The sequence below is a fragment of the Drosophila hydei genome, unplaced genomic scaffold, assembly GCF_003285905.1.
Source record: "Drosophila hydei strain 15085-1641.00,03,60 unplaced genomic scaffold, DhydRS2 tig00000232-arrow-arrow-pilon, whole genome shotgun sequence".
In the NCBI taxonomy this organism is placed as follows: Eukaryota; Metazoa; Arthropoda; class Insecta; order Diptera; family Drosophilidae; genus Drosophila; species Drosophila hydei.
Genome location: NW_022045690.1, coordinates 1,058,573 through 1,083,217, shown reverse-complemented (window position 1 = coordinate 1,083,217; position 24,645 = coordinate 1,058,573). Strand labels below are relative to the sequence as shown.

The 24,645-nt window shown below is 41.2% G+C and overlaps 1 protein-coding gene across 1 annotated transcript in view; it reads left to right on the top strand.

The window, feature by feature from the left end:
- The first annotated feature begins 232 nt into the window (after positions 1-232).
- LOC111600202 (Ca(2+)/calmodulin-responsive adenylate cyclase) overlaps positions 233-24,645 on the top strand; it is a 35,414-nt gene continuing 11,001 nt past the window's right edge. Inside the window, exons 1-4 of the mRNA XM_030223532.1 lie at positions 233-556; positions 1,281-1,412; positions 23,093-23,354; positions 23,847-24,569. Coding sequence (XP_030079392.1) covers positions 23,154-23,354; positions 23,847-24,569 — 924 coding nt within the window. The 5' untranslated portion in view covers positions 233-556; positions 1,281-1,412; positions 23,093-23,153. The remainder of the gene's footprint in view (positions 557-1,280; positions 1,413-23,092; positions 23,355-23,846; positions 24,570-24,645) is intronic.

Genomic DNA, 24,645 nt, shown 5'->3' with positions numbered 1-24,645 from the left:
TTTAAACTAACAGTTATGTTTTAATTTAATATTAGATAGTTATAAAAATTGCATAAGATAAAGATGATGTTTATTTACCAAACTGATAAAGTGGGTATTTATGCATTACAGGCGGTATATGCGCTTGGTATATTTGTGTGGTATTTTCATCTGACTTTGATTTTTGGTATTTTGGGGCGTTGCGCTTGCAATCACATTGCTAACGTTAGTTGTTAGTCTTCATTTTGTTTTCGAAGCGCGCGGTTCTCGTGTCGCTCAACAGCTGCTGCATTGTTATCCTAACTTAAGAACTAAACTGCTAACAAAATCAAGAAATAATTAACATAAAGTAATTATTAAACAGCAGCAGCTTGCAACGAAAGTCTCGGCGCAAGTGGTCGGCACACAATTTGCACAGTGTTATTAGTTTTTTTTACGGTTCTGGTGTCTAGTGTAAAGTTTGTGGTGTTCCTTGGCTTTTTTGTTGTTCGCCTTTTTTTTGTTTTTTTTTTGTTTTTTTTTTTTTTGTTTTTGGAAGATGCGCGGGCGCAACTAAAAGGCGTCAAAATATTGAAACGTAAGCCTGGCATAATCAAACAAAACTGTAGTTGTTTTTTTTTGTTAACAAGACGCGCGTAAACAAATACTATTTTCAAAATATTGTAACAATAACAACAACAACTAAATGGAGCGGTTGCCGCTGTGGCTGCTATTGTTGCGTTTTCTTTGGCTGTCTTTGGCTGCTTTTATCTGCGCTGCTTGCAGCAAGTGACGGCAGCACAGACTGTGGCGACGGCGACAGCGACGACAACGGCGACTGCGGCGTCGACTGGGACGCGATGGCAGCATTGTCTTTTGCTGTCTGCGCCTTAACTCGTTTTCCTCTTGGTCCGCTTCTTCTATTTGGCTGTGTCGGTTTTTTCTTCTCTTTTTTGTTTTTATTTCGGTTTTTCTCATTTTTTCCGCTTCTTTTTTTATTTGTTTTATTGGTTTTTTTTCTTTTTGGAAAATTCGATTTGATGTTGCAGACGGCGCTGTTGACGTGACGCAAGCGCCAACTTTTGCAGCACCCGCCGCTGCAGTAACAAACCCCTTTTACTCACACACATAACACTTGCTGCATGTGTGAGTGTGTGTGTGTATGCGTATGCTTTTAATGGCAGCCAAAAACTTTCAATTAGAATAAATATTCATGTCCTGTGCGCGTTTTTCGTTGTTGTTGTTCTTGTTGCTATGCATCTTCCTTAAGTCTTCTTCCTCTTCTGCTTCTTCTCCATCTTATACGCAATTTCCTCTTGCAGCGCTGCATCCAACATTAGCCAGCAAGAAACCGAAAAGAGAGCGATAGAGAGAAAGAAAAAGAAAACAACAAAATCCATTGAAAATATAAACAACGTTAACTTTAACGTTGCAACGTCTTCGTTTGCTTTTTGGTAAGTTTCTATTATTTTATTTGTATTAGTTTTTGTTGTTTTATTGTGATTTCCTTATTTGTTGTTCCGTTTGCTTTGTAGCTGTTGATAAGCATCTTATCATTAAGATTCTTATTGGCTATACGCTCCATTCACTTTCTCTTCCCCCTTTCCTTTGTCAGTTGACACAGACGAAGAGCTTGTTTGACAGGGATTAACTTTTTCTACTGGGCGATCTCTTCGCTCTGCACTCAACAGCGTACAGAGATAGAGGAAGGGGGAGGCAGCAAGAGAGGAAGATCTTCACCTGTCTGCTAATACATAGAGTAGTATAAATAGTATTGCAAAAGACACTAAATATGCCCAGATAATCCTTTTTTAAGGCATTCGGTTTCGCTTTTATGCGTCTGCCTTTACATTTGCATATAACAGCCTAAATTAAATTTTAGCATGAGACATCCTATTCTTATACATGTATAAAACTCTTTTGGTCTTATAACTGCGTTCTACGTTATTATATCTTATACATTTAGACGTCTTATATAGCAGTCTTTAGTCTTACACTTATATACATTTATATATAAACATAAATTGTGTTGAATAACACACAGGAATACATTTTGTCCCATTATCAAACACTACCCTAGCTATCCTTAGGGATCAATAGTCTTATACTTCTGCGCTTTGTCTTCTAAGCTGCGCCTTGGCTAAAAGAAAATAAAACAGTTGATTTGTTAACGACAAGATTCTTCGTCAATATTCAGACATGAAATATATAGCAAAAGTAAATAGAAAAAAAAGAAAACTTAAATTAGTAATAGCCATAAATTTATTTTACTGTGCTTTACACCGTCATTTAGATATATACCCATTTGCCATACTTTTTTTTCATATATAAATAATCATTTCTGTACATATTTATAGGTAAAATGCCGTAATTTATTCTTACATGTATAGAACTGTGCTTGTTGTGTTTTTAGTTCATGAATGACTTTGTTTATTATTTTTAAGTTTTTCGCATTCGAGTTCCAGAGGCTTCCCTTCTACGCGGCGACTCAGCAGCCCAAAATAGATCAAAGGGTGCCGGAAGCCTGGAAAGAAGCTGCTTGGTTGGGAAGTCAAAGCTGCAAGTGGGAATCTGTTGAGACGAACGATTTTTCGTTATTTGTTGTGTGTGTGTTTTTTTCCCTTGCCTTTGCCTTTTGCCGGTTGCTTTTGCTGCTTTTTTTAGTAATTCTTTCGTGCATTTCTTAACTCAATTTGAGGACGGCAAGAGGAAGTCGGAATCTGCCATGAGATAAAAATATGTGTGGTATCTTCAAATTATAAAATTGTATACCAAATTTGAGGAAAACGTATTCTTTTGGCTAAGCGAGCTAGTTATACACAGCGTATACTGTATAAGTCATCATTACTTATATTGTAAAATAGTGACTTTTACTTATACTGTATAAGTGAAAACGATTCTCAATAGCTCCTTTTTAAACTGTATAAGTATATGTTTTTCTTATTCAGTTTTAAATGTTTCAATGTTGTAATTTTAATTTTTAGATAAATTTGAGAAAAAAATGGAATATATTTAAATTATTTACCAAAATAGTGCTGATTTTTATGGCAACCCGATTGAGTCAGGAAGCTGTCCGTTAGTAGAGTTTTGCTGTACTATACATATTGCATATTGTGTTGGACAATTAATTCGTTTAACTGTGCCAAACTGTCATCTCTTCTTAGCTAGACGTTTCATATAGGTAGTTGTTTATTAGCGAGTCTTCACTGTCTGTGCCTGTCAGTCTGACCTTTCACAGATACCCGCAGCACATGTGTATACTGCATATGGACATGAATATCGCATAATATTACCCTTTTGGCATTGAATTTGTTCGTTGAAGTGCCGCACACACATGTGCACGCACACACACACACACACACACACACACACAAACACACACGCACACATCTGACAACTCTTTTGCTTCCATTGTCAAATCGTTGTGTTCTCTGCTTCGATACTTGAGCCGCTGGAGGTGCTTTTTTTATCTAACTGACGCGCTAAAGTGCCAGTTGCCACTGAAACTCCATCATCATCATCATTATCATCATCATCTTCATTATGATGTGCATCTGCATCTGTGGTACGTCATTAACATCATAATCATCTGGCTGCAGCATCATTATGAGCTACTTGCATTGCATTTCTAGCGGTTCAATGAACTGTGACCGCATTCTTGTTGTTTCTGCTGCTGCTGCTGCTGCTGTGGTTGCTGCTGTTGTTGCAGCACGCATTGCAAATTCAGACAAAGCTGCACGTTTAGCTGCGCCGCCAACGTTTTTATCAGGATAAAGCGCAAAATGTAATTGCAACTTTGCCTGTGCGTCGTGCGCCCATGCCCAATTTGACAACTTTACAATTTCACAATTTCACAGCCGCCCACCGCAACAACACCGTCGTGGCAGGGCAGCATTCCATTTGCAGCTTGCATCTTTTCAATGGATTTGGAAAATCCGTCTAGATCTGGAAAACCAGCCTCACACACTCAAAAGATTTAAATCGACTTTGCCTGTTAATTGATTTTAGTCTTTTGTGCATTATGCAAAGGCAAGGTGTGTGCGTGACAGGGCGGTGCGGGAGGCGGCGGCGGACAGACAGGCAGGTGACAAAGTCTAACTCAAAGCCGAAGAACGTGACTTGCATGCAAATTGTGCATTGGGTGGCAAACACCTCGACTGGAACTTGAACTAAACTAAAATGTGGCATGACGCAAGGCATATGAGTAGCTAAAGGTAACAATAGGGCAGTCGGGGCTGGGTGCCCGCCTGGCCGGCTGGCTGGCTGACTGTTTGTGTGGGTGTCCGTGTCACTTGCGACAATTCAATAACAAAGAAATTTCTCACATTCTACTGGCAATGCGATAGTCAAACGATTCGTTATGTTTTCATTATTATTAAAATTAGTCTAGCTATGATCTTTGCTATAGTTATTTTTAGAACGAAGAAGAGAGAGCACAACGAACACTCATTAATCCAAGATGAAAACTTGCGCTATCAAATTTGTTATGCATCTATCAATTTGTGTATGTAATACGATGAGGCAGAGAGATGTAGGGAGGGATACATGAATGAAGGGAAGGCAAACCGAAGAATTGACGGACGGACGGACTAAAGGTGTAATGAGCGGACAGTAAGATTGGCGTATAGACAAAAGGTGGGAAGAGGAGCACGGATAGACGTACGTGGCTTAGACCAACGGATGGATGGACGAAAGAAGGCATAGGCAGCCGAAGGGATGGACAAAAACAGGACTAGGCGGACGGAAGGACGAACTAAATTAGACGGATGATCGGACTAGATCAAATCGGTTTATAGAGCTTATAAGATTGACCGTGCCGTCTGCTGGCTTTTGAGTTAAGTGTAAACCAATTCGATAAGGTTATATATTAAGTCTTGCCATAGATTCTGATGGGAACCACCGCATATGACATATCTTGCGTCTATAGAATAATAACATATTGTGCTCATCCAATCGTTTGGCATCATTACAACTGGGCGATTGTCTTAAAGGTGTGATCTTGCACCTGCAGCTGAGTGTTCTTCTCGAGTGTGTTGATCCGCCGATGCTTGCGGCTATCAATTAGCATTTTATTTTATTTTCTTACTCTTCTTTCGCCTGGTTTTTTTTATGCAAGTCGAGCAATTAAGCATTTTTAAGATAGCCAAGTTGACACACCAAATGAGCGATAAAACTGGGGAGGAGTCGATCGAGGAGCGACGTAGAGAGAGGCAGGGAGAGAGCGAGATGCAGTGGCGGGTTCTCGGCTGTGCAGAGAAACTGGTTCTCTCGTTGCATTGCATTCAGTTTGGTTTGCATGCCACCCAGCGACAACGGCGACAGCCACAACGTTAACAATGTTGAAGACGCAGGCGCCGCGGGTTGAGGCAATTGGAAACTTATTTGGGTCGTCAGATTGTTATTGCAGTTGCTGCTAGCTAGTTACTTATACGTTATATGCGTTTCAATTGATTTCTAATTAACCAAAGCGTTTGGCATAGTTTTTCGCCTCGCCCCTGTGTGTGTGTGTGTGTGTGTGTGTGACATGCACTTGATACGCTTCCGCTGAAGGCGCCACCTGAGTTGACCCAATCACACGTGCCGCACATGGGCGTCGCTTTGCTCACGGTTGTCCGCCTCTTCTCTTGACAAATTGTAGGTCAAGCGGCGTTTTGTCAGCTTTCATTGCGGCTGCGGCTGCTGCTGCTGCTGCGGGTGTAGGTGGCGCCACCAAGATGCAGATAATGTCGGGTTGGCTTTTTGAGCGGCGGCTTTATTAATTGTGGCCACAATTAAGAGCCGCAAGCGCACGGACAGATCGATGCTCGGACCGACGGCCCGCTATTCAAGTCAATTAGCTTTATGTAGGCGCAAAAATTAATTTGTTTGCGCCCAAATGTGGCAGGGTGACTGCGAATAGGCAAACCAGCAAGTCACAAAAACACAGAACGGAGTAGCTAAGAAATTACAAAAAACACACACACACAACCCGAGGCAGCCAGAGGCACACACACACACACACAGTGAGAGAGAGACATAGACAGAAGTTAACTGCGACTCGCAAATCATTTACAGCCGCAGCTGCTGCAAAACTCAACAAAGCGCAGCTAAAATACCCTATAAAATGACTATGAACATGAATTTATCGATTATTTATGGCTGCGGTGCTTAGCTATTTGAATATTATCTACATATCGCGTGCTTATGGGTCCCTTAGATACACCTTGGCTAGTAACGCCAGCGGGCAAATATATTCTATTTATACAAGCTTTGAGAATCAGAATATATCAAAATTTGTAGTTATCGATAACTATCGATATTTTTATGAATTACAAAAATGTTATAATATAAATCTGTAACATAATTATAATTACTTGGATCAGATCAATATCAGATTATATATCAACTAGTAATTGTTTATCGATAAACGATAACGATTACTTGCGCATTTAATGTGTTTCAATGAAGTTTGCTATGGCAAATAGTTAAGCGCGCAACTTAACGATAATTTTTTAACGATAACGATAGCGATAACTATCGCCAGCAGCAGTAACTTACATTCCACTAGAATTTTATTTTTATCATGATTATTTTAGCAATTGATACCCGCCTGACAGCCTAAGCTCATTGTCTATGATTTTCATGCAGCACAGCAATCATTTATCGAGCATTTCGATAGGCAGCTACATTCATTCAGCTGGCGTTGAGTGGTGTCGTTTGAGTGCAGACCTTCGGCTGCCTGTTGCAAACGGTCTGACGCAGCTTGAATGCCCCTTGGGCCAGGCTCGCAACGACTCCAGCAACGGAATGCGCTGGCAATTAAAATGAACTCACGCTGGCAACCCTGACAAAGACGTGCCGCCAGTTGGACGCACAGACGGGGCACGATGTTAACTGCAACTGCAACTGTTTACATATATACTGCGACAGCGACAGCGACAACGAACCAAGTCGATGATGTGAAAATTAAAAGTGAAATAGAAAATCGCTGGACAAAGCGTGCGCGCGCGCGCTCCTACTTCGATTCGCAAACTGTATGCGCAGTTATCGACGGCGTCGGCTGCGACGCGACGTCGCTGTTGCGCACGCGTAACAAATTTGTAATGTTCGCGCCGTTGACGAAATAAAGCGCATGTTGCCATGGCAAACTAAGGCAAGAGTCGACTATGAAATGCGCTTGAAAATCAAAAACAATCGATTTCAAGTTATCGATAACAGCTAATAATGAAAGCAACTATACATACCTAGTGACATTTTGACATAGGGAATGAAAGAGCTTGAGAACTTACCTGAACACTGTCAGTGAGTTTCAAAAGAAATATGTAAAACAATCGATAACACGTACAAGCGTCAGTTAACAAAAAAAGAAGGAAAATAAAGTGTTTTCCCAGCGTCAATTGTGTGATTGTTGATCGAAGTCGTTAACAAGCGTTTGGGCCTATGCAAGTTCTGTGTATCGGAATGCCACTTGTCGTGTGCTTGTCAAAACATAAAGCAAAGAATTTTCAAGAGGCTTTCGAGTATGTTTTGACAACTATATTTCAATTGCTTGAATATCTGACAGACTTTTGCTGCCTAGCGGCAATTATGTTGAGTGTGCTTGTAAATTCATATGTGTATCTGTGTGTGTACTTCATGTGTTGTGCGTTAATGTGACTAACAAGATTAAAATCATGATGATCATCATTTTGAACTGGTTCGAAATTGAATTTGCCGCGCCTGCTTAGCGATCAATCAAAGCAGCCAATCAATCATCAGCCACAGGCTGACAGGAAAGAGAGAGGGTCACGGGGAGGGGGGAGCATGGAGAGGAGAGAGCTTGCAACTAGCTGACAGCCATTTGAGGCATTTGACAGGCAACACACACACATACTAGGAGAGAGGGAAATTGTATTTACTAATGCCACAATTAGCAACATTGCAACAGCAGCAGCGACAGCGACAGCGACAGCGACAGCTACAGCTACAGCTACAGCTACAGCTACAGCTACAGCTACAGTAACCATCTCCATCTTCTTTTTTTCATTTGCCACTCATGAACTCATTCGATTCAGCAGCTATCTCCGCCTGCTGTCAAACTGAAGCCGCTTGGCGAGCAAACAATTAACACAGCAATTTGCGTTATGAAGCTGACAGCAGAGCTGTTCGGCTCCAATTGCCACAAAATGGACAGCTGGACAGCTATCGGCTGGCCACTTCAGCAGCCAATATGTGCCTGCAAGGCACTTCATCAGCCAATTGGGCCGACTGGGCGCTCCGAGCACACTTGTGCCTGTCAGCGCTTGCCCTTTGCGGCTGTTTGCTGAAGACTTTTCGCAGCTACTCGGCGAACTTCTGTTTGCCAAGGCGAACTCTAAGAAGTGGAATGCTGTTAATGCATGTAAGACACCAAAGTTGTCATCTTTACTTTATGAGACTCGCATATATATTCATTTATATCTGGACTTTGAACTTGGCTTTTACTGAACTCTCAGATCTGTGAGACACAGTAAATATCTCTCTTAGATGACTAGCTTAGCATGAGCCACAAGCCTTTCTATGCAGTTCTCATTAATTCAATTAAGCAGCGATATAAAGTCTGCATTAAATTCGAAATGAATTCGTAACTGATTACAGAGTATATCGTAGTCAATCAGCTTGCCAGCCGTGAGCCGTTTAATTGTTTGCTTAATGGCATGCGTTTATTTCAGTAGCCGATAAGAATGGACACGTTTTCATCAGCAGTCACATGCCTGTTGCCAGTTTCCGCAAACTTAGTCGGTCGGTTCATTGTGGGACATAAGTGAACATGCTTTACGCAAGCTTCTACCTGGAAGCCAGGAACTGGTGTGCTGAGCGGGGAAGAAGCTTGTGCGCTGTATGTCATGGATAATCAGAGGATTTACGACTCTGAACGTGAATTTTCGTTAAATGAATGCTTGCGAAATGCATCAACACTTGCATCGGAATGGGCACTTAAATAATTGATTCACCACATATAGCCGATAGATGAGTCAACTCAGAACTCATTTGGATTAGAATTCATAGATTCGAGTCTTCAAAACCGAAATTTCGGGATTTGTCAAAGTTGATGTAATGTTTTCTCTGCCCAAGGCTCACACCTATTTAAATAGATAGAACTAACATATTTATAGTCTCTGGTAAGAGTTTGTTAATGAATTGTTTGCATTTAACAGCTAGAAGTCAACGCAAGGGAAAGGGCACCACGCTGAGTCGAGAGTACTCTGCGGCTGGCTGTTACGTCAGTTCGTAACAATTTTTTTTGGCAACAGCTTGCGAGCCCAAAACCGTTTATGTAAAGGCAATTATGACAATTAAGTGGCCAACAACAGTTCGCAGGCAATTTGTTTTTGTTTTTGTTTGTGCTTCTCTTGCCAGCCAGAATTGTTGTCAATTTATTGCAGTTTTATGAAGTAAGCAAATAGTAAACAAACGAAAACAGTAACAACAACAAAAAAAAATAAGGTATATAGAAATAAATACAACATCGGCACGTCGAACGACGCTCTTTTAGCCACATACAAATTGATTAATTAAAATGAGTTTCGTTCTCTTCTCACGAAACTTTTTTTTAATAAGGGGATGACATCGTAAGGGTAACATTTGGCTGGGGGCAAGGCGCTCTGTGTGCGCATCAAATTAGCGAACAGCGTCAACGACAACAGGCGACGAATATTTGGCTCCATTTACGACGACTTGACTCGCTTCCACACAGTCACAGCCACAGGCACATCAACCATATTATCGCACATTGCCTATCAGCAGGCAGTTGGGGCATTTGAAGAGGGAAAGAACACCAGGCCACACAATAAGCCATTCATTGGACGCAAGCTGACTTGAATAAAAGTTTTGGAGCTGCTCGCAATGGAAATCTAGTCTCGAGTCGCGAGCAATTATAGCTGAGAAGTGTATACGCCGATCAAGAATATATATATATATATATAGAAGATAAACATATTTTATACTCTTTTTTAATGGGATTTGCGTAGTAAAACTCTCCAAGCGCAAAGTCGTCAGCTAATGCAAATGTCACATGCTCGCTTGTAATTCCCAAAACATTTAGACTCAAGTTAATTGAGACTTAGCTTTTTGGCAAGTCAACATAATTAATGGATGCTTAGACAACTTGTTGAAAGCTTTTTATACTCGTTTATGAAGTCAAAAGAGCAATGCCTTGCTGTCCCTTGACGTGTAGATGCCCACTGAAAGCAAAGCAAGTTGGAAAACTATATCTTTCGCAGTTTATAGCCCAAGGATCAGAAGTGGTGCTGGTGCTGGTGCGCAAATATTGATTTTTTAATAAATTTAGTCGCTTAACAAGATTACTGAAAAGAAGAAAACGGGATTCTGAGATACACAACAAAAGTTTTGTATATAACGTAAGAGTCCTAGTTTAGGCTAAGAACTTCTCGTTTGGCTTCCACTGAACGTTAGTTCAACAAACTCGACTTGGGCTGATAATGTGCATGCATTGGCTTGCAGAGGCAATCTATGTGGCGATCGATAGGACTGTGTCACTGAACTCATTGGCAGTAAATGGCGAACAGTTTATTTCCGGCTTGGTTAGAACTGTGCTCCCTCCACCAGCAACTGTCGCCATTGCGGTCTGCTCCACAGGAACTGGCGCAAATTGTATGCCATTGCAAATGTGCAAAATGCTTGCATCTATTTACTCGTTTAAGTGTCTCTCTCTCTCTATCTCTATCTGTGTGTGTGTGTGTAAAATAATAATACTGCAGTGCCACGACGTAAAATGGCCAACACTGGAGACTTTGGCCTGCACTGTGGCCCCTGAGACACACCCACAAAAACAAAAAAAAAACAAAGCCCCTCTAGAGTAGCCCATGCAATAAGTCTTCCGGTAGCCTCACCCCTGTGGCGATTGAAAGCTTCCTATCTCATTATCATAATGCGTACTAAATTTACGAGCGTTTATTTATGTATTATTGTCAGTCATAAAAGATACAAGTGGCAGAACAGTTTGCAATATGCCGACATTCGATACCCTTCCTATGCTATGTACTTGATAGTTAAGCGAATGAATAGACTTTTCTCGGAACTGATAGCAATCTCCATGGAACATATTATGCTTTATCAAACTCGGCAATAATAATATCTTCCAGGCAATAAGATTCTCTATAGATTCACTCAATGTTAGGTTCATTCTTTTAAGTTCTTTGAGTATAACAAATTTAATTTGTGCATTATTTTTATTATTATTATTAATATTTATAGATATTTGTTGTGGTTAGCTCGAGGGTATGCAAACATGAGTGCAAAGAGCGTGAGTAAGCAACGCTACTGGTGTGTATACGTGATATACTTATAAAAATCAGTGCCAATGTTTTTGCACTGCATTGCGTAGGCATTGCGGACATATAATCAGTTCTCAAGTGGTCCTGATAAGCCTCAAGTGGCTGGGCTATTGGACAGCAATTGTAATAAGCCATAAAGAACCCTGTGGCATTATCAATATTACAATGCTTCGGCTTCGAGATTGAAACGTTGAGTCCCTTTCGCATCGAGACTTTTCTATCTGCAGCATGCCAGGTAGACATTTGACAATCTGTTTGGCATTCATATTGAGACTACTTAACATACTTACCCCGCCGCTGTCTATTGTTGTCTGCCTTACGCTCGTCAAATAGATAGCCTTTTATCGATTCGCATTACTGACATCACTGACAAAATATGCATACACATGTGAGTGTGTGTGTGTGTGCATAACAATAGATAAGTGAAGATTGAGGGCGCGGCAGGAAATGGGCCGAGCCGAAGGGCATGTGAAGGTCAAGCGTTTGCCACAAATCAGCTTGGCGTCAATTATTGCCACACAGCTTTGATGAACGTATCATGTGATTGGCATGCAACAAGAGCCACCAAAATGTCACTCAATTCATATTTTTCTTAAGAGAATCGCACAGCTTAGCGCTTTATCAACTTGTTGTGTCTACAGCATGTAATCATGTAATTGTGTAATATATTTTTATATTGATATACGTACATTTGCTGATTGTTCACAGTTGTCCCGATTGTATGGAAAATAATATGGAACAGGCTTTGTCTTTCGGTTGGTGATCCATGTGGCAAAGAAATAATTTGTTATATAGACAAGCATCTCTATCAGAACAGTGATTTGCTTGCCTAAGATTGTAGACACTGCCAGGATATATTATCTTAGCAAGATATCCTTCTGTTGCCACCCTCAACATTCAATGCGTTGATCCTATCAATGGTGCGATCTGCGGTCGGAATAACCAACACGCAGTTCAGTCGCTGCACATTGCAGTTGGAGACCAGTTGGGGCCAGGCTGCAGTTGCAGTTGCAGCTGTTTCCTGTGCGTAGGTCGCTGCACCCTCAGTGAATGCAATTCATTTGGCATATTTGGTTCAACAAACTCGTCGCTACTTTGTGGCTATTATCGCCGAATGCCGGACACCGAACAGCGAACAGCGAACAGCGAACACCGGACGGCAGATGTCAGGCCACCACGTTGGCCAAGTCATCGCCGCTGAGACTAGATATATATAAGAAAAAAGAAAACGTTTCTATATACAAATATTCTTGTATATATAGAAATGTGTACATAAGACGTAGAATTTCAATGCAAACAGTTCGTTGTATTTGCCTGGCGCAGTGAAGTTCAAGGACCAGAAATGCAGCCAGGCGCAAAGTGAAGCCATCAGCAAATCCTTTCCATGCGCCCCTCCATACCCATGGCACGTTGTGAATGTGTCCTTGTCAAAACCCTTTTGTTGCCAACATCAGGCCACCCGCTGGACGGCCCAAAAAGCTTACGGCGCGCCCAAAACGTTCGCTTGGCATTTGGATTTTCATTATGTCGACGTTCACTTCTTAAATTTTCTCTTAGCTGTGTTTATAGCCTAGTCGGCAGCTGAAATTTTGTAAGGACAAGCCCAATGCCAATATACAGTTCGCTTGGCTCTTGAAATATTAGTTCGCCATCGTTTCTTTTCGACTCGGTTTCTTTTGTGTGTTTTATTCAGATGTCTGTCTGGCTGCCCATTTAAAATTCAACGGGCTTAAGTGAGACGCGCCAAGAACGCCACATTGAATGATGATGATACGATTGCTATCCTACAAAGAGAGAGGGGCGGCTAAAACAAAAACAAACCAAAGTGTTGAGCAGCAGTGTCATGTCACATTGCCAGTAAGACAGAGAAAAATACTTCAAAAACATTTTAACGGCCTTAGGCTAAGACAAACGCATAGAAATATAGAGATGGATAAAGAAGTTTTGCACTGACTGTGTGCTGGAAGAAGGAAATTTAGTTTAGTTTCTTATATGGTTATATAGTTATTATGTAGTTATATATTATATTATTATAGAAATATAGAGATGGAAGAAGGAAATTTAGTTTAGTTTCTTATATGGTTATATAGTTATTATGTAGTTATATATTATATTATTATAGAAATATAGAGATGGATAAAGAAGTTGTGCACTGACTGTGTGCTGGAAGAAAATTTAGTTTAGTTTCTTATATGGTTATATAGTTATTATACTTTCAGCTTTTGTTAGGAACACGAAAGTCGCATGGAAATGATGTATGAATATGTTTGGTTATAGGAATACTATTTGGTATGGACACATCTATTGATAACGTGAATTTGCCGTAGAACTTCCTTCTATGTCAAGAGAATGGTCTTTGCTGAGCATACGATCAGCTTTATATGCGTTTTCCCTAGTCTTGATTACTCAGAGACGACCAGACATACGTGTCCTGATGCAGTTGTCGCATTGATTAAGCAGTTAAGGGGTACTTAAGTGCTGTTGACTTGTCTGTGCGTCTGGTCCCACTGTGCGGATACGTTATATGCACGATGTATGAGTGACATTGTGTGCTTTGCTCAACGCAGTTGCCCGCTGGGCCATATTCGCGGTCGCTTAGATGACATACGAACACACACACGGACGCACATTCATGTGGTTAAATCTGTTTGTAGTTATACCCATTATACCCTTACGGAGTGGGTCTCATGAATTTGTCTACTCTACGATTTGATATATTCAATAGCTACTATTAGAGTCATAAGGTGAACTCATTGGCCGAATGGCTGGAAGATCTTAGAGTAAGATATTAGCGAAAACTTATCAAGAGTATTTGCCGATCGGCTTGTGGTTGGCAAGCTTCTTGTTTTTGTTTGTTGGGCGTTTTGGGTCGTTTCGTGCCTTTAATGCCGTTTATCGCTTGTCAGTTGTCAGCCGTCGCCTTTGGTCTTTTGGTCTTTTCAGCTGGTCTCTGTTTGCCACTTGTTACGCGCTTTTTCACTTGAAACGTCCAAATATTTGACATTCATAATGGTTGGCCGCTGGCCAAGCCGTTCACTATCCGGCAATTGCTCTTTTATGGATTGCGCTGCGATTTCGTGCCCTGCATGAGACATTAGATGCGACATGACATGAGCCAAACTCAAGCCCAAGCCCAGTTCCGTAAGCGTACTCCAAGCTCGGCTCTGAGTGCAGCTGTCAAGGTTCTGGTTTTGTTTACTGTCCTCTCTCTTTCTCTGTTGCTCTCTCGCTTTCTCTTATGTAATTAGCTGATAATTACAATGCCCGTTGAATGATGCCGCTTAATGTATCTCGTTATGCTATCGACCAGTCAACAATGCAGCCAAGTGCCGCCCCCGCCCCCGCCCCGTGCACTCGTTGAGCGCAGTTCAAGTTATGTTTAGCACACAACAGAGAGACACACACACACGGGCTTACGTTGTCATGAGAGCAAGCTCTTACCCAACGACTAAGTGTGCCCCTTGCACTCCTGCTCTGTACAAATTGCCACAAAATTATAGACATTTGTCGTCGATTGTTGTCGTATAAGACGATTCGAATGCACTGGGAATCGCGTGCCAGGCATGCATTTCTCAGCAATGAAGTTATCAAATTGCTGCTAAGTTTTATTATTTGTTGTGCACAACAAAAACACACAGACACTCACACTTGCTTGCATAACGGGTCGCTTGACATTGAAGCATCGCTAGTTGTTCGTTGGCTTAGTGACAAAATGCGACAATAAATGGGCTTCGAGGCAATTCCATATTGACTGATCCTCAATTCGATGCGCATTTTGTTGTGCTTCACAAAGTTCTACAATTTGAATAAAAGTTCGGCTATATCAGCCGATGGGCAGTGATCAATGGATCTGTCTTTTAACAAGAAATAGAAGGAAGTTGTGATCTTCAATTGATCTTGGCTTGTTCAGAAATCTTCCACAACTTCAATATAATAATCAAGTATTTAAATTGATACTGCTGAACGTTGTTAAAAGTGCATTTAATAATCATTAATTAAGTGTTCAATTAGCGTTATCTCAGGCTAAGCTCAGATAGTCTGAGTAATTTGAAATTCAAATTTAATAATTCATAAATAAAATAATGACTGTGCGACACAATTGTAACAAATCCGCAACAGACATTAAAGATAAAGTTAAATGTATTAAACAATTTGTAGAATTGTTTATATTTGTTTATATGTTCAACAATGCCTTAGGCGTATTTAAGATCTAAATGAATTGCTTGAAGGATTACAAGAGATCAGATTGCATAAGACCTTAATCCAGATCATTTTGTGGCTCTGACAGTTTCGCCAGCCGTCGAGTGGGCGTCACCTCCAGCATTGACATGACATGTTTCCATGGCCAGATCGGTCCGTTTGTCAGTCTGACAGTCATCCAGTCAGTCATCCCGTCACCAATTTACGAACTCATCTCACATTAAGCACAGTCTTCCACCTCCTTGCTGGCACCGTCTGGGGCGGGCGGGACAGGGGCGTGTCATTGGTGAATGTTGCCCGTCAATCTTGTGTCTAATTAGAAACATTTCAGCAGTCAGGCCGCAACGTGTGCTCGCATAGCCTCTACTTGCTTGCGGTCTTGCCAAAAAGTCCAAAAAAAAACAAGGAAAAGAGAGAAAAAATCAAAATGAAAAAAGGCAAAATCAAAAAAAAAAACATTTTTGTCATTTTGTAATACATTCAGTCATTCGTGTGGGAGCCCTTGAAATTGGGTATTACATATGCATGAAATTTCATTTAGCCAAACAAGTAAATCGAGGGTAACGAATGTTACGCTTTAATTATGCATTTTGTAATACTATTATATATATATATATATATTTAGAAATATATATAAATGGCAAAAAGAATTTTATAAGTATTTTTATATGTAAATGTTGTTTAATTTGCGTCATGCGATTGAAAATCGATTTGACAGCAACGCACGTCTATAAATTCTTGAACGAGATAACTGTCCGAAGCGAAGCGAAGCTACTGAGATGAAGGACACACTCACACGCACATGCACACACACACACACACTTCAAATCTCTGTCTCTCTGGGTGCTGTCCATCTGGGCAGCTGATGTTGTTTGCTGAACTATTCATAAATTTTATATTTACACGCCTCGCCTGATCCAACTGTGAGGCTTGCGGCTGCTTGTTGGAAGAGAAAAAGCGAAAGGGATGCATTCACACGCGATTAACGCCAAATCTAACCAGCTATTATAATCATTTCTCGCCCAGCTCAGCTGCTTCAACATAATTTTCAAAAGAAAAATGTGTTAAAAATACATTTTTATTGATTTTCTATATGCCTGCTGCTAGTGTTGCTGCTGCTGCTGCTGCTGCTGGTGCTGGTGCTGTATGTTGGCCTTTTGTGGTAATTTGCATGCCCTTGCCATGGGCTGCCTTGCCTTGCCAAGCGTTTGCCCCACCTACCAAGCGTCTCCTTGGCAAATGCCACGTACCGGCTCCGTTGCCCGTCTGACAGTTTTACATATGCTCAATGCGTTTGCGAATTTGCGATTTGCGTTTAATTAGGCGCAAAAAATGCCATAAACAGCAAAGCGGCAATCGACGATAGCGTTACCAATTCGAATTCCTATTCCCATTCCAAATAGACATTTATACAGTTCGCCTATCGCGCTTGTTGCTCTGCTGAGGCCTGCTTGCACCATCGAAGATCACCTGCCCCACATTATCGCTTAGCAGCTATGCGACAAGCCAAGGGAGGGGCACTCGACGCTGAGAAGAGCCAGGTGTTGTTGCCGGTTTGTACAGCTGACGGTGCATTCCACTGCATTGCCGCCAGCCAAGAGGCCGTGCAAACAGTAATGAGGCGCTGAACCAACAATAAATAAGCTACAGATACAGATAAGACGGCCCTCAACTGTGCAACTGAACTTCCCCAACTAGAACTTTTCACTGATAAGCGTGCATCTCCATAGCTGTTGCTTCCCAATATTGACAGATATTGCAGCTGGACCTGGATCGGTGCATTGTCTAAGTTACGTTAAATTCGATATCTTCGTTGTTGACAAAGAAAGTATCACATATGGCTTAGCAACAACTGCAACTGACTCATCAGAACTAATATGGTCGCTCTATCTTTATTAACAGAGTGTAATTTACATTTGTTGGCAGACAAATGCATGGCTTGGGCATAATTTCAGCTAAATTGTTGTACAAATTCGTTTGCAAATCTCAAACAAGTCTAACCAAAATCTTAGCATAATCTCACATCAGATGCGTATTGGACACAAGACAATGACTCACTGACAATTAGGACATACACACACACACTCAGAGAGAGAGAGAGAGAGTGGGAGAAAAATATCTACTAAACATCCAGAGCATGGCATGATGGTCCATATATACTCATAAATAACCCCAGTCAAGCTGATGCTGACATCACGGGACAACAGCAGCTGAGGCAACCAATCGAGCGACAAGGCGAACACAAATATTGACATACATATATACATATATGAGGGTATATGTTTATGAATATAAATAAATTTGTGTAATACAGATGTATGTACATGAATTTCATTATGCTTAGCTATGAAACTTGAATTTAGCACATAATAATAAACTGAGCCCATGGCCCAAACATCTGGACAATCTGCACATGTACGAGTTCCTGATACAACAGCAAATTGGCCAATTGATTGGGTTATATGCATATATAGATAGATTCGCAAGCGGGCCAGATAAAAGCCATACAAAATTGGCCATTCTTTGAGCCTTTGCGCTGCTGCATGGCATGTTCGTCCGCTAATTGATTTGTCGTCGTCATTTTACGAAAGGCAAAAATTAAATACAAAATTCTGATAAATTGTACAGCCGACTACGCACTACACTGTTCGCAAAAGAACTCTCAGTTTGTGGCAAGCTAAAAGTCGTCTCTATTTCTGAGCCCAGCATTTCATCTTTATCCAAAACTTATATTTAAATTTCCGATAGCCGGCACAGAAAGCCCATATACTCGCATTCCATTTGGTGTACAGAGCATAAAAAGGTCAAAATGTCAAGAGTGTGTGCGACCTACGCAAAGCCGTCGAGCCACCCTCCGTTTGAAGTGTAATTAACTTATAGCTTAAAATATATGTATAATTAATTATCTCGGATGCAGGTGCTCAGTGGGCGTGGGCGTGGGCGTGGGCGTAGGCGTAGGCGTGCGCATGGGTATACCATATGCTGTATATCAACAAATTGCAATCGGAAACTATTGTCTGATTGAATTTTCTTTGGCAGCGCGTAGCGAACCAAAGGTTGCTTTCATTATAAATATTTATGGTGCCACATGGCGTATGAGTTCGCGTTCGCCTTTTTCGAAGACGAAAAGTGCCAGCGCAGCGAGACGCAAGTTCATAAAATGTTTAGCAAAAACACATTTTTCCAACGAAATTGAAGCATGCACCGTTCTTGTTTTTTAATGCACCTCTTGAACCAAGATATGGGCATATGAATGTGAGATAGAATTTGAATCCATATGTTAATGAGTGTTAAATAATTTAATGGAACTTTTTTAGTATGCTAAATATTATATTAACTATTTAGATCACTTATGTGAATATATCTCCTTAATCAGAACAATAGCTAAAGATTTTATATATAGATATATATATTTATCTATGCACTATGAGCTTATCGCTTGCTTTCGATTACTCATTCCATTTTCTTATCGATACAAATCGATATTTTGATTTATGGAAAAGGCAGAAGTTGGAAGATGCCGAGCCGCCTTTTCGGCAACTCTCATCAATCACTTCTGCATTGAATTGAAGGCTTTAGTTGACTTGGTACAATTATATTATTATTTATTGATCTATTGATCTATCTCTTGCTTATGTGTATAGTAAATGGACGCGACAGCTCAGAGCAGATGGTAAACTTAAGAGAGCTTATTAGAAGAGTGATTGCTAGCTGCAGCGCCGCACAATAGAGGAACTTGCAGACAAGGAATACCTTGCCTCCTGTTTAGCCTGGTTAGAGGCTCTTTAAATATGTAGCAGAGTAAGCTTATGGCCACAGCTCTGTACAGCGTTTAGGCTCGTTATTTAGCTAATGCCGCAAATTTGAGTTGGCAAAGAAAGCATTCATTAACTGTTATTCTTGTTCGTTAATTCGCCAGCTATGATCAATACTAATCCAATTTAATTGAGTTGCATGTGCGCCAGAGAAGAAGCTATAAAATTATTTGTGTACACATTAAGTGGCTTCTGGCTATGTCTGAGGCAGTGACTTGTGGCTGTGTATTTGTATTTGGGGGGCACTTTTTGGTTTCCTTTTTTCCAATTGTATCTCAATGCTTTTCCGGCGTGTGCGTCAATTTGTTTTCGTTGTGTGCTGTTGGCATTTGTTTGGCTTGTGCTTAATTTGTTTGGTAGAGCTTCCTGGCCAGACGGTCAGCGTCTATATACGGCGTTTGGAAATTGGAAATTTATAATTGAATTGATTATAATTATATATTTGCGCTCTGCACAAAATCAAAAAGAGCCTTCCCAAAATGATAATTATCAATCGCTCGTTGCTTGCCGCTTGCCACTTGCTGATGATGATTAATGCCTGGCCGTCTGCGAATCTTAATTGCTCTGCCAATTGATACAATCAAAAATTGGGTCTTACTATTAAAACGGTCGGACGACAAATCGAAAAATCAGCAATCACAAATCAGTGAAAATTCTAATTGAAGCCTTTTACATGACGTTGCATTTGCAATTTTGTCGCCACTGATTGACACAATGGGCAGCCGGCCCCTGCCAGCCAAGGGGGCGTGGCCTTTAATTGAGTATCCGTCCGTCGTACAAATGATTTTTTGGCAAAGAAATTCATTAAGCGCCCCGTAGAAGCTGCTCGCATGCATCCGTCAAAGCGGAAACATTGAAAATCACAAGAAATTTCGTGTTTTTCTGACATTCGGTTTTTCCTAACCATTTTCTTTTACTTTCTGCTTTTCACTTTTTTTTTTATATATTTCAAATTGCTTTTGTTGCTGTTGCTGTGTGGGCGTACAGAGGGAGCCGCGTTGCTGCCAAGAACTTGCTGGTCAACCGTATTGCGCGTGTCCACAAGTTTTGCGTTGGTTAAACGCTGCTCGCTGTGGCAGCAGGAACATCAAGCGATTTTTGGCGAGTCATTTTATAATGTAATGCTCGCCTAGATGTCACCATAAAACAGATCATCGTTAGATGACGCCATTTAGCAAACAGCAATCAATCCCATTACATTGTGCGGCTAGCTGAATGCATTTAAATGAGCGAAGGCATCATCATTGTCATTTAGAGATTGCAAATGTGTAAAGCGAAAATGATTGAGGCAGTTGAGGCTTTCAAGCCTCTCTATCTACGAGAAGTGACAAGAGCAGAGCACTCATATACCTTTAAGCCCTTTAATAGAATCAATGAAAACTGTTTCCTTCGCCACTTTTGCTGAGCTGTTTTCTAAATTAAATTTAGATTCATTTATTTGGCTCTGACTAAAAGAAAACTAGCTTATCTACTAGCAGTAAACTAGCTAGTTCTTTATTTTTAGCTAGTCTTTCACATCTCACCTCTAATTGTTTCTATGGCTGCCTTCACCTGTCACCTTGAACCATGTTTCTGTTTCTCCTTAGTTGATTTCTTTACTGCTGACCTGGTTCTTAGTTTGCTTTTAAACTTGCTCTCTCTGCACTTTTATAAGCCTCTCCAGTGGCTCTGGCCGCTCTGCTAAGTTCGTTTGTTTGTTTCTCGCTCTGCCGCCTATGCTGCTTATACTAATTAATCAATATTTGAGCTTTGTTCAACTCAATACGTTGAACTACAGCAGATAATTGGCGAGCCCCAGCTGAAGCTACTTGTGAGCATAGCTGAAGTAACGCTCATATTTATCGCCATATCGCAACATTTGTGAGTTGTTGTTTGAACAGTTGCGTCGATCTGTTGTGGTGTACAATCTACATTGTATGACTATGACTATTTGCCAGTTTCGTTTGTTTGCCTATCTTTTCCGCCCGCTTGACGATTTCTTACCTATTTGGCAGCTTTAATAATTTTGATGTGCGCGCATTTTGCAATTTCGCGGAATTTATAATTATGATTATACGACGTGAATATTTTTAATTTAAATTCACATACTTAATGTTTTTTGCAACCCCCTCCCTCATCCACTGCCTCCCCATCAGGCGGCTAAATGCCTCCAAAGCAAGTCCAAAACTTTTCCACCCGTTCTAAAATGCTTGCGAATGTTTGTGTGTGTGTGTGTGTGCGTGTGTGGGCTTGTCCAATAATTCTATTTGCGGCACGGCAAGTGCCCGACTTGTTTCAAAATGTTTTTTTTTTAATTTAGTTTTTTTTTAAATAATTTTTTTTTTGAGTTATGCAATTGTAAATATTTCACACCGCATTTTATAAATTTGCGTCAAGTGAAATTCGTGTGGTTTTCAAAATTATTTTCTTTGTTTATTATTAATATTAACTTGCATATTTATGTGTCTAATAAATTTCCGAGGTGCTTTAGCTCATTTAATTGCTGTCGTCAATGAACTCATTTCAATTGTGCGTTAAGATTCTGTTAATTGTCAGCGAAAAGCTGCGAATAGACTCAGAAGTATTAAAAGACTTAATACGCTATTTGCCATTATCATTTAGTGTGGCTTAAAACGCATATCCAATACAGCAATGATCAACGATCATCAGATTGCTTCATATTGGAATTTGAGCCCTGATCTCTGTTCTAAGTTGCTTGAATTACTTTGTGCAGCTCTTGTGACCTTTTTGTATGCGCTAAACTCATTGAGAATGTGTAGAAAGTGTACAATTATCTTGTGCAACTGTGTGTAACAGGCGGAAGGGGGCGTGGCTAATACTATACAGTACAAATATACTAGCTCAGGACGGCGAATCGAACTGACCTTTTATCTATCTGCCTATCCGTAAACGCAGCCAACTTGTAAGCTGGAAAAGTTAGAGAATTTGAAATTTAAAATATTTCTTAGCCTATCCAATTTGTTGTCTATAATTTATTTCTTTATTTACTTGACATGAATACTGTTTAAAGTAAACTAAATGCATTTCAAACAGGGAAGTTCGGGTATCTTCTGGTTAAACACTGCCCTCTACATACTTTAACCTTATTTCCTTATCCTTATGAAATGGGTATCTTCTAGTCGAGTTCGCTGCCTTAGTCTACTTTTGATAATTTCTCTGGTATTCCATGGTGTTGGCGCTGACTGGTCCTATATTTTCTGTACGCGTATCTTTGAGCATTCGCTAAATGAATTTGTGCATAATATTTTAATGAATTTAACGGATTGCCGCATACAAATCATCATTTATCTTCTGTCGCCGCAGCAGTGGGCATATGTGGTGTGCCTGGGCGCTTGGGGACTTTCTGGCGTGGGCGTGGGCGTGGCACGCAAATATATAAACGGCACGACACGGACAAGAAAAGAAAAAAAAGATAGCGAGAGACGAGAAGAACTGACCGAACGGACATGAACATTGATTGATTTCACGCCAGAAAGCAGCCACAGAGCTGCTGAGCTGCTTATTTTTAGCGGTTATTTTCAGCTGGCGTGAAGTTTAAGGGGGACGTAAAGGGTTCGAAATGAAAATGTTATTTTAAGTGGTGCGACAGCGGGCGGGCGACCGGGCAACCGGGCAACCGGGCCAGCTGGTTGGCAGGCGGTCACATTTTCCTACCCAGTGATTGCGTGCCACGGAAAATGCCAAAACATTTCACCCAGCGAACGTGCAACGTTTCAAGGTCGAATCGTAGCAATTAAAAGCAAGGGGGGGGGGGGGGGTAACCCACGCAAATAAACCAGTTGAAGCAACTAATTTTCACCTGCTGTCTTTTTGTTTTTATTGCAGCCCTTGAACTTGGCAGACCGTTGGAGAGCAGCCGCTCGGCGGCGGCGGCGACGGCAGCCGCATGGATCATGCCGTCAAGGCGACGCGCGGCCGCCCGCTCAACACGCTGCGCTTCGAGAACGATGAACTGGAATGCCTCTATCAGCGCTACACGCTCAAGCTGCAACGCTTCTCAGTGCTGGGCGTCGTCGCACTTGTGGTTGTCCTCTGCGGTGTGATGGCCGCCCTGTCCCTGGCCTTTAACAATGCGGCCACCTTTCATGTAAGCATGGCGCATTGTTCATGCAAAACTTTTCGTTTCAGTTAACTAGTTCCGGATAGTTAAGCGGACTATTTAAGGTCGGCGCATTTACAAACTATTAACAGGCAGCTGAATTTTAAACGAACTATCAACAAGGATTGCCAATTTAGTGGAAGTGAACTGATATAGCGCTCATGGATCAACTTGCTAATAGTATCTATAATCTGTTTACATTTCTCTTTAACGATATGTGCATTAGCAGGCAGCGAAGGTATTCGATAAAAGCAAAACGAAATAACTTCAAATTGAGGAGAAATTAGATAACTTAGCTGCGATAAATCATAATGAAAATGGAGTTGAGATTAAAGTTTCTCATTATATTAAGGAAAATGTGTTTTAGGCCTGCAAATAGTCTGCAAATTTGGCATAATTAACTAGTTACTAGTTCAGTTACTAAGTTTTGTTCATTTGCTTAGCTGTTAAATAATTAATCAATATTTTTAATAATTTTAGAACATCTTCAACTCGATTTTGTGTGTGCTGTTCGCCGTTGTGCTGTCGCTGCTGCAATGCTCCGTCATCAAGGATCACCACTTGCCGACATTGTGCTATGGCATTCTCCTGTTTACGGCCAGCATCTGCATCGTTTCGATGCCGACGCTGGGCAGCGTTTTTCCGGTGGACACCAAGGAGGTGATGGCCGAGGGTGTCTGGCAGATAGTGTTTGTTGTCTTTCTGGCATATGCCATGATGCCGCTGCAGATTTGGGAGGCGGTCGCCTTTGGCATTACGCTGCCTTCGGTGCACATCAGCTTTACGGTCTATAAGATCTTTACGTCTTCGCTGCGTTATCAGCTCATAGCCAACATTGTTATCTTCATTGGGGTGAATGTCGCTGGCCTGGTGGTCAACATTATGATGGAGCGTGCCCAGCGTCGCGCTTTCCTCGATACACGCAACTGCATTGCTGCACGCCTGGAGATACAGGACGAAAATGAGAAACTGGAGCGATTGCTGCTCTCGGTGCTGCCCCAGCACGTGGCCATGCAGATGAAGAACGATATTCTGTCGCCAGTCGCTGGCCAATTTCATCGCATCTACATACAGAAGCACGAGAACGTGAGCATTCTGTTTGCGGACATAGTCGGCTTCACCGTGCTCTCCTCGCAGTGCAGCGCCCAGGAGCTGGTGCGTCTGCTCAACGAGCTCTTCGGCCGCTTCGATCAGCTGGCGCACGTGAGTTGCAGCAGAGTTTGCAAACTACAGATCAATCAAATACAGATCAAGATTCTAATTTCATTCCACTTTTTTA